Raw genomic sequence first — 10,726 nt, 5'->3', positions numbered from 1 at the left:
GGGGGGGGGGGGACGGGGGGGACGGACACGGACGGACGGGACGGACCCCATTATAATAGCAGTCATTCCGATAAAATGACCTTAAAAGCATGATCAATGAATCACTTATTACATAATCTGAAATACCAGAAACTTACATACCACTCCTTGAAGCAGCATCAGAAGCTATGAACAGCACGATTTGAGACCTTGCCCCTCAAATTTGCAGTGCTAGCATACTACTTTCTTCTAAAATGAGACTTTGTTTTTACTTCGGAATTGTTTATTTGGAATTAATCCCTACGGCATGATATCAAGGACTTTGTAGAAAGTTTGCTTTAAGCACCTCAGCTAAACCAACAGGGGTTTTTGCTGCACTTTTTTTGTTTTTACTGATGCTTCCCACACACAAGCACTTTACCAGAGGAGTGCAAGTACTTCAGCATATCATGCATTTCACTGCACAAGAGCAGATTTTTACCTTCAGCGAGTCCTGAAGCTGAGCAGCAATTGCCCTGGCCTGAGGAGATTCTCCCTCCCCTCGTGCTGCAAGGTCAGCTAGCTGAGCAGCCAGCTGGTCTACACGGTCACATTTGGCAAGAAGGTCTTGACGATAAGGTCCCATCATGACATTGGCTAAACGGCGACCTTCTGCAACCAGACCCCGAATTGCTGCCTGGCCTACAGTGGAAGAAGTCATGTTGCATTAACATACAGTGGAACAAAAAGCTGAAAGCATAAATCAGATGCACTGTGAAGTAAGTGACATTTCAGAATTATTGGGTTTTTAAGAACACCCTTCTAGGCAGTGGAAAGGTGGTTCTGCAGTTTATCATTAAGCAATTGCAGTTTAAACCCATAGAGGAATTCAGCTCACACCAGTTTCTTTTTGCCTATTACAGCAACTCTGGCTAGAGATGCCTCCTTTTTAACTAGGGTGGCCTGACAGAAGGTAACCATTACAGCTGTCAGGTGTTCCTACATAACTAATCTGTTGACTCCAATAGAAAGCACTTGCAAATTCCAAGTACTTGCAATTCATCTTCACATCATTACAAGTCATTAGAAGATGATCAGGAAGAGGGGGAGAAAAGCCAAGTAGAAAATGTAAATGAAAAAGCAGAATACCCTCTCCCAGGATTCCAGAAATCATGGGTAAGAAGTGTCAAGTGTCCAGGATGGGGGTGGGGAGGGAAAATCCTTATAAAGCCTCCACAGTGTGTCAAAAGTTTTCTGTAAAAAATTATTTTTAGCGTGGGTGATTTCCTTCATTCACTTACAGAAGCTTCCTGTTCTTTCACAAGAATATCCTCCTCAATACAATAGTAGTATTCTTTTAAAAGAAGTCATCGTATATTAAGTCCTTTAAAGACCTACTGAAGAATCATTTTAAGCTCAAAACTACTTAGAAGGAAGTTGTCACAGGACCTGACTCAGCACTGCCAGCATCATTTTAGAAAGCTTATTAGTGTAGCTAAGTTTGGTGCTGTTGGACTGTCCCAAGATATTTTTTAATTGTTGTTTTGCATAAGTCAGGTGCAGCCAAGCAAGTACACTTCACACACCAGTTTAGTATTTCAATACATCTTGCCTAGTTTGTATCTGCCAATTACAATTACTTTAGCCATGACTTAGCTAGGATAATGACTGCATGTAAATATTTGTAGCAGCTAACACCACTGAAGTGGCTCACGTGTTTATAAAATAAAATACACATTCTGCCTTGTTACTTCAAAATTCAGTTTGTGTTGAAGCACTACCCTGGGATACCTGCAAACACACCGAATTATTTGTGACATGGTCGTTACTTAACACTGAAGTATTTTCACATTATTATAGCACTGAAAATACCAGGCCAAATTCTACCAGAAGTGCTGTCCAGACTGAAGAGAGCACATATCTGATTTATATTCTTAAGATACCTTTCCTATAAGCACCCTGCCAAGGGCCAATGCAAGTGAAAGACATTTAAATGAAAAAAATTGAACGATGACATCATGTTACAACTAGAATTTTTCTTCATTAAACCAGAAACATTAAAGTTGTGGGACACGCAACATCTTGCATCTCTACACACATTTGTCGTATGTATTACTACAGCAATTGATTAAATTCTGTAGTATATATCCAGTGTTGAGAAACTTCAGTTCCTTCAGCAAGCTTTCAGTATGTATGCAAGCCTCATGATTAACTAGGCATTTACAGACTTCAAGCAGGATTTAAGTTACCTTTATTTCTTTTAAATTAAAAATTAAAAAAATTAAGTTTAGGTTTTGTGCTTCTTTGAGCCAGCCACCTCACAGGTTACTATGTTCAAGAGAAACATCAAAATTAGGAAGGTTTTCAGCCACTGCCAAAACATCTCATGAGACCTATCTACCGCCTGCTTGGTCATCTCATTCAGTGTGCAAATTGCTCATCAGAAAGTGTCAAAAAATGGAACTCTACTATTCTGTTTAAAATACTGCATATAAAAATACTTCACAAGTGCATCAGCATCACTAAATCTTTAATTCAAGGATCTGTCATTGGTTATTCACACAACGGAATTTATCTTGACAGACAGGGAAAGGTGTGAGAAAGCGGTATTAAAGGTCTGCAGTTATACTACTTCTTACAAGGCATGTTTCCACCCGTCATTATCAGTTGCACTACTTAGACATAACTGCTATGGAAAAAACTACTGAATCCGGTTTTCAAGCTTCATCCGTCTACTTGCAATAGTATCAGAAGCAGCTAAACAAGAAATTTCAGAAATGGTTTACAAGCAGCTCTCAGTAGAGCAGCTCCTGAACCATAATTATATGCCCGCTGATAGCATGCTTGGATTCTCAAATCACCTTTCTCTTTGGTTAAGTAGCATTCTCCTCAGATAACCCAGAAACCATACAAGAAGTGATATTTTTAGGTCAGGTTTGTGAATGTTTTTCTCCTCTCTGAAGAACTTAATTACTCAATTCACTGGAGTAGGTATAAATTCAAATTTGAGATACTATATTGGCATGATAATAAAAGCAAGGAGCAGTCTAAAGTTTGTCTGTTCTACAGCCCACGTTCTCCTACTCTTCACCAAAGTTGTTCTTTCCTTCCAGAAGACAAAGAGAATCACAGGCCAGCTCGACTCAATAATATTGCAGCCAGAACTTGGCTATAATCCTCCAGCCACAAACTGCAGGTCTCCACGTCAGTGAAGAGATTCCATGCACCCTCAGCATCCCAGGAGCAGTAGTTTCAGTCATAAAAATTACTAACAAGTTTAACCATAAATCTGTGGGGGGAAGAGCACACGGAAACACTTACCTACTCCCCGATCAGCAACTGTAGGATTGTCTATCCACCTTTGAGCTTGCTCAATCTTGCCCTCCAAATGGACAGCTGCTTTAACGGGCCGAGTATTTGCTACAGCCCTGTTTGTTTTGGACTGTAAATTCTGAAGTGATGTAGCTATTTGCTTAGCCAACGCACGGGCCTCAGGAGAGTCACCTTTCCCACTAAGGATTAAAAAAAAGTATAGTCATATAAAGATCATTTACAGCCAGTTCCAAATTCAGCTGGAAGACACAATGAAAGGTACTTCATCTCTTTAAATAAGGTTAAATTTGACACTTGAGTCTCAGAGCAAATAACCTGTCATCCATAAATCCCCACCTCACACTCCTCTGCTGTGGCACCTGGGTATTACATATGTTCCACGCAGCACTGAGGTGGGAGAAGGCATGGTACTGTCATTGGTAATACTGATGTATGACTTATTTCCCATACTCATGGCTCTCTTATGAGCAACTGCAATAATGCCACACAGATTACAAGCAGAAAAGTAAGCAGCAACAAACCCAAGGCTATATATAAACTTGAAAAGAGGTAAGCACGTTAAGACCTGCAGCAGCTAAATCTCAAGAAAAACTCGATTAAAGCATCTAACTAATGAAGAAAAATATTTTTCTCCATATTGCAACTGGCCATAGATGAACATCACGATTTATACAATAACTGTTTCTTCACTTCCATTCTCAAGCATCCTCTTTGCAAAACTGATTTAGAAATATCATTTGCAGCTGAGCACTGAACCCAAGGTAAGAGGGTTTTCTGAAAGTCTTATCTTTTATACAGTTTGCAGTTACAGCTTAGAACACTGACACTGATTGAAGTGCTAGATATTCCATCTTGCCATTTAGTAAACTGCTTAGTAAAAAACAGTGATGACATTTGTCTGTATAAACAAACCTAAATTTCACACTATCTCATTCCTTTGAAGTGCGCTTTGACAGTACAAAGGAGCTTACTTTTGGCTTCAGCGCCTGTCAAATATTCCACAGGCAGTACTAAGGAAAGTACTTTCTAGATAATACAACTCTAGTTACTCTTTTTTTTTTTTCTCTGGAGGAAAATAGTGTAAGTTGGGCTTTGGGACAGAAATCATTAGGTTGAAGCATTAAAAAGGATACCATATTTTATAAATTACATTTTTTAAAGGATGTTAAAAAGTTAGCTTCCCCCCCCGGAACGGAACAATTCTTCACGTTCAATTTTTACTAAATGCAGGATAGAAACTTAGAAGTATAAGATGTCCATTCCCAGTTCTTGGAGGAAAATATATTCCCCAATTAATCATGAATATGCTGATTTTGCTCAGCACTTTGAACTCCAAATGAAAGTAATTCAAATAAATTAATGGTGATAAAACTAATACGTACTGTCGCCGCAGATCTGACAGCTTAGCTGTCAAAGCAGAGATTTCCCCCAAGGAACGAAGGATATCATCTCTTTCTTTAGGCTCCTCACATAATTCTGCAACTTTCCTTGCTTCAGCCATAATTCCCCGAATATGTTCTTCTCCTTCACTGCCCCCATTAGGATCCGCAAGCCAATTCTTAATAGAAAGAAGTTGTGTACAAGTGAAGATAAACAGTAATACTATTTCTATAGAGACTTTTAAACAAAAATAAAAATCAATACAGCTTTCAAAACTTTATTTAACAGAAAATACTTTTCAAAAGCAATTTCTGTTTATTAGATACCATTGTCTGGCAGTTTTTCTGTTTTGAAAAAGATATCAAACTAGATGAAGTCTACTCAAAGATTTTACATTCTCTCTCTTTCCAACATTTGCCAACAGTATTTTCAGAAGTAAAATTTAACTAGTGGCTTTAGAGACTCATGATCTAGCTTTCAGAAGAAAAATGATAACAGATACTCTTGTGCACAGTGTGGCATTCCTTTACAGAGCTCTTCCTAAAAACTTTCATTATCGTTTCATTCGATGTGTATAATATTAATGTATATTTATATGTATATAATTATATACACATACACACATTTAGATAAGGTATACGCAGAAGGTTCATTATTTGATGACCATCATCATCACTGGGTAATAGGCTGACCATTGAGGGAGTTTTTAAGTTACAAAAATAAAGGAGCAACTAAAAGAAAAAGTAGTTTCATTAACATTGGTTTGCTTTTGTCATTAATACGAAGTTCTAAATCCTGACCTCCGCTCCCAAAGCAGAGCCCAAGGAAAGGGCTCTGGTTTTACCCACAGGTAAATCTGTGCAGTCTGAAACTCCTCTACTCTCTTCTTTAATAAGGTTAGTTTATGTTCAAATGTTTCCTCATTTTAATTTCACAACCTTTAAATTTTTAGCAATGCTAAAAAAATTATGAAAAAAAAAATGTCATAAGCTGTAGCAAAACTCACAGCACCCGATAAAATTACTGAATTTAAGATTCTTCTGTGTAAAACCAAGTATCCCCTACATGTTCTTCCTAACAAGTAACTGTGTTGTGTTTGGAAACAACTACGATAGTCCAGTGTAACAGCTCTAACAGCAGTAACGTAATCATGTTCTGAAGTATTTATGAAATCATTAGTAGTACCTGAGCAGCATCAATCTTCTTAGCAATTGCCTGCTTAGAGTTTGTCATGGCCTCCAATTTGCGGGCTGCATTCTCCACTTTTGCAGTGAGCAAATCCAGACCTTGTGACACCTGCTGCGCTTTCTGCATAGCCATGGGTGTAGCACCCTGTCCTCTGCCCAAGACAAAAAGAGCATCACAGATTCAGCTCAGGATTGAACAAAGCTCTCTTCTAATGAAGAGGCAACAAAAAACTGTTTATGAGCATTCCCAGCAATTATTGCCAGAGATACAGTATTTAATCAGATTTATTTTTTTTCCCGGGAAAACAGAAATAACTTGAGGAGGAACACCACAACGAGAAGAGTTTAAAACTAAGAGCGTATTTTCCCCTTTCCAGAATTTGACATCTAGCATCCTCAGAAGAATGGACATTTTTTAAGCGTCATGAAGTAAGGCTATTTGAGGACACAGTTCCATTAAAGTACCCAGGGCAAAGCCTGTTACCTCCTCATTTACAGATTGCTGCAAGTCAGTCAGAACCTGCATGGAGTTATGTCTCGCCACACCTAAGTGAGGACAGCAAGGCTGTAAGTGAAAATAAGATGTCTTAGTTGCCTCAATCATGTTGACAAAGTAGATTAAAGGTTATGGGCTATCGGTAAGACTTCTTAAAATGGTGACAAGGATGCTAGCAATACAAATTTACAGGACTGTAGAAAACTATTTGCAGCACTACCACTGTTTGTTCAAATGCTTAGGAACTAAAAGTTGGATAGAAAGATTACTTCAAATACACATGCCTAAGAACGCTAGTTTTGCGTCAGAAATCTCATACTTCATTCCAGAATAACCTGACTACCGGAAAGCTTTTTGAGCATGTTAACTTTATCGAGCTACTAACTTTAAAAAGACCATAGTAAGTGGAAGGATGACAAGCATGCTACTGAGATGCTAAGGTGTATTTACACAGTCAGGCCAGAGTCTCAAGATATGTTTCTTTATACCTTATTTCTCACAGGCTGAGTTGAAGTTATTTACATATTAAACCGGCATATAAATTAACTCATTCGTTAGTAAATCTTAGTCCCGCCTCTTCCTCCACCTCCAAAAATTTCAAACAATACAAAGCTGACACCAGCCACTGCTTTACATGAAGAGTAGGAGTTTAGCCTAGTTTCTAACGGTGGGGAGAAGCGTTACAACAAAATAAAGAAACCAATGTTAGAGTACTCTAGCTTAACAATTTGCTACCCTGGTAAGCAGCTGAAAAATTCCTTATACTCCAAGGAAACTGGGCTATAGTGTTCAAACTACATGCAATAGTTATTTCTCAGCTCATCATCTTTATGCCTTCACAAGGGAATATCATACTTCCTACTTTCTGGCAAAAGAACAAAAGGCCATAGTACCCAACACCAAAAAATATAGTACATTTAAAGAGACTCATCTGCTGCCTAAAAACAAAACCCCTTAAATTCAAAGCACCATTGTGAAAGAATAACCAATTTCTAATGAGGAGGCGGAAAACTGATAAAGGGCTCTGGTTAAATAAAACTCTATGCAAGAAATACCCATGAAGTTCAGTAGAATTTATCAGTGATTCATAAACAACTTCAACAACTACTGCTTGTGGTCTAACATCCCAATAAACACCTAAAACCTATTCACATATCTTACAGTCATTGGGGTGTATCCTCTTTGGAGAACAGACTTAACAGCAGAGTTTAAAATTTCGTTTCTGCCTAATTTGGAGGAAGGTTATGTGTTTGACATTAAACAAACTCCAAATTATCTACTTGAGCAATTTTGCTCGTAATGTTACATAATTAAGATTTCACATATTAAAACATATTATTCTTATCAGAAGAGATTGAAGTGAAAAAGGCAAAATACAGCTACTGGCCTGCTCTCCTACAGGTTAGGAAGTGACACAACTGCAAGTTCAGAAAAACTGTTTTAATCATACTGGAAAATCGTCCATTAAAAGTAATAGATTTACCTAGCTCTGAGGTCAGCCAGTTGATCAGTCATCTGGCCCAGCGTTTTGCATGTTCCCAGAATCTCTCTGCGTTCTTTGCCTGCACACAGTTCTCCTGCTTTTCCAGCTTCATCAAGGATCTGCCTTATTGCTTGCTCACCAGCATCCCCTAAGACGCAGAGTCAGTTAGTAAAACAAACAAGACATTCCTTGTCGTGTATGAGTAAACTGCTAGTCTCACCATGTCCCACCACATTAACTGCACTAGGTTCAGTCATGGAAATACATTTATCAAAAACTATGAGATAGACACCAAATGTGATAATTTTAATGGGACAGTATTTCTGAAACAATATAGCATAGCCTTAATGTGCATGATGTGCCATGTATTTCAAGTCATTTAACCATTCTGTTATCATAGCTTAATTTCTATAAATGCTTCATTTATAGAATCTGTAAGTCAGGCTAAGAAGGGGAAGAGCAACATGGCAAGATTCATGTAGCCTTAACTTCAGCCAGTTGCAAATCTGACTTGATTTTGGCTAAAGAAGATGCAAGAACAACATTCCTTTTCCTTGCAACCCACCCTGATCCCATCCTCCAGCATTATGGATAGTGGAGGTACCAGTACCCATAAAGTACTCGTTCCTCCATGAAACTATAATAACAAAATTGGCTCAAGTGTTCCTATGTTAAGGAACACTCAGAAGACAAACATATTATGAGGTTAGTTCAAAGTAACACACCCACTAAAATCTGATTTGCAGTAAGTTCTACAATTATCTTTGCATTTGTCCTTCGCTACTGAATTTTTAACGGTTTACTTTATCAATTGTCAGTGTCAATGACAGAAGGCTTTGAAAATAACTTTGAGGTTTCTGGAATTGATTGCGGCGAGGGGAATGAGGTCAGAAGTAATATAAGCAGCAGCTCCACAGATAACAACAATTCACTTCCAACTTTTACAACTGTATTATTCTGGCTTCAATTTCAGAGGAAGTCTTTCAGCTAAGGTCTTTCAGCGTCCAAATGGAACAGGTCTCTATCTGGTTTTATTTGCCTTAAAGATACATACAAAGGCAAAACCTTTATATAAGTAAAGCTGACTGTAGTTGCAGTATTTATGGCAGATTTTCATGTTAAAAATTTTATGTCAAGACAAAGAAAGACGCTTAAAGATTACTGTTAGGCGAATCTGAAGTTATACGAATTTGAAAATACAGAAGCAGGGATTTTAAGTATTAGCAACCACTGCAGTTAAATACTGTCCAATGCAATTTATGGGGTTTTGTTTTTACTAATGGAATGCAAAGAAAAATCATGCATGTTATACAGACTATATTATTTAGACAACTGAAAAGAAGCAGAGCTTTCCAGGTCATTAGACACAACTTGTTCAATCTCCAGTATCTAAATAAAGGAATAAATACAGGCTGCTTCTGAATGATCCACTACATATGGGTTATTTATGCTTAAAGGCAATTTTGTCTTACACAACAGAATTATTCAAACCTTTAAAAATCAAAATACTTTGTGCTGGGTTTTGGTTTGGGGTTTTTGGGTTTTGTTTGGGTTTTTTTTCCAATATTACCTGGAGGTGCATTTGGATCTCTCAGCCAACCTTTTGCCTGGTTCATCTTTGAATCTATTAAGGCTAAAGCTCTTTTCATGGCTTCAGTGTCCTTTACAAAAGAGAAACCACCAAAATGATTCTCAAAAAGAAATCAAAGCACAAATAGTCAACACAGGCAAAGCAGACAGAAGTTCTATAAAGCACAGCCTACTTACAGAAACACACCCATATAAGCAGCTCAAAACCCATTTTCAAACTAGCAGGTCATAATCACTGCTTTCCAATTAAGACAGACATTTTCATTTCACTCAAAATGCAGAAAATATGCATGCAATTTTAGTGATTTTTCTATTCTTTTATTTACTACTGTTTTAATTCTAAAGTCAGAGCTCTAATAACCACACATCTTGGAGTTAGTTCCATTTTTTTCCTTAATGTACATCAGGGCACATAGAAAACTTGTAACAATGAGATTAGAGTAAACTTTTCAAAAATGGAAATTGGCCAGTGAATTTTACTACTCGCTTCTGTGTAAGAGGTCGCACATCTGCATTTTTCACCTGCTCTGCTGCTTGAAGTCAAACAGCTGCTATTTGCAGAAAAATAGACTGCCAGCTAATTCCTGGAATTCTCAAATATGGAGTTTAATGTCTTCGGAGACAAACACGTGTATTCACATGTGGCTGTTTTAAACTCAGAACTTCTCTGCCAGAAGCATCAGAGAAGCTGCTTCTTTGACTATTATGCTGCTATTATCCAACACCTCTTTGACTAGAGGAGATAAAACCATGCAGTTCTCATTTCTCTGCATACTGTTAATTGTTCATGTGTCATCTCTCCACTAGAGGCCAGAAGTTTTCTATCTTACACAGATGGAAACACAGTGAAAAAAGTAACAAGTACCTTAAGTAGAAAGTTGGGAAAAAGCCAAAATAGCTTTTTACCACACGTCATAGAAATAATTTGAAATGCATCTAACATCCCATGATTAGTATACAGATGATGAAAAGAAGCCTGGCTCTCGTGCTATTAACTGAATTGGACTGTCCACATCCAACTCTTATGAAGAGAAGCCTACTAACACCAACAATCAGTATCTAGTACAGCATGTGATATCCTGACAATACTAAAGAACTGCCACATTTTTGTGGAGTTCTTCATTCTGTGTGCTTAGTCTCAAAGATACATCACTGTAAACATTTTGGCATTTAAGCCAGTTTTATTCAGGCATGCTGGTCTGTCAGCTATTCATATGGTGCTATAATATAATTCAGCAACCAACTCTCCAAAAGGTCATGGGACACTGCTGGATATTTTTAAGGGCTCTTGAATCACAG

General features: G+C 37.8%; 1 protein-coding gene across 1 annotated transcript in view; it reads right to left on the bottom strand.

The window, feature by feature from the left end:
* The window catches only part of VCL (vinculin), a 42,565-nt gene that overhangs the window by 12,387 nt on the left and 19,452 nt on the right, over positions 1-10,726 (bottom strand). The window contains exons 8-13 of the mRNA XM_009322483.1: positions 9,408-9,498; positions 7,838-7,985; positions 5,857-6,010; positions 4,674-4,849; positions 3,280-3,470; positions 461-660 (exon numbers count right to left, since the gene is read on the bottom strand). Coding sequence (XP_009320758.1) covers positions 461-660; positions 3,280-3,470; positions 4,674-4,849; positions 5,857-6,010; positions 7,838-7,985; positions 9,408-9,498 — 960 coding nt within the window. The remainder of the gene's footprint in view (positions 1-460; positions 661-3,279; positions 3,471-4,673; positions 4,850-5,856; positions 6,011-7,837; positions 7,986-9,407; positions 9,499-10,726) is intronic.

The sequence above is a fragment of the Pygoscelis adeliae genome, unplaced genomic scaffold, assembly GCF_000699105.1.
Source record: "Pygoscelis adeliae isolate BGI_AS28 unplaced genomic scaffold, ASM69910v1 Scaffold244, whole genome shotgun sequence".
NCBI lineage: Eukaryota > Metazoa > Chordata > Aves > Sphenisciformes > Spheniscidae > Pygoscelis > Pygoscelis adeliae.
Note: the sequence above shows the minus strand (reverse complement) of the source record. Positions and strands in the feature narration are given on the sequence as shown.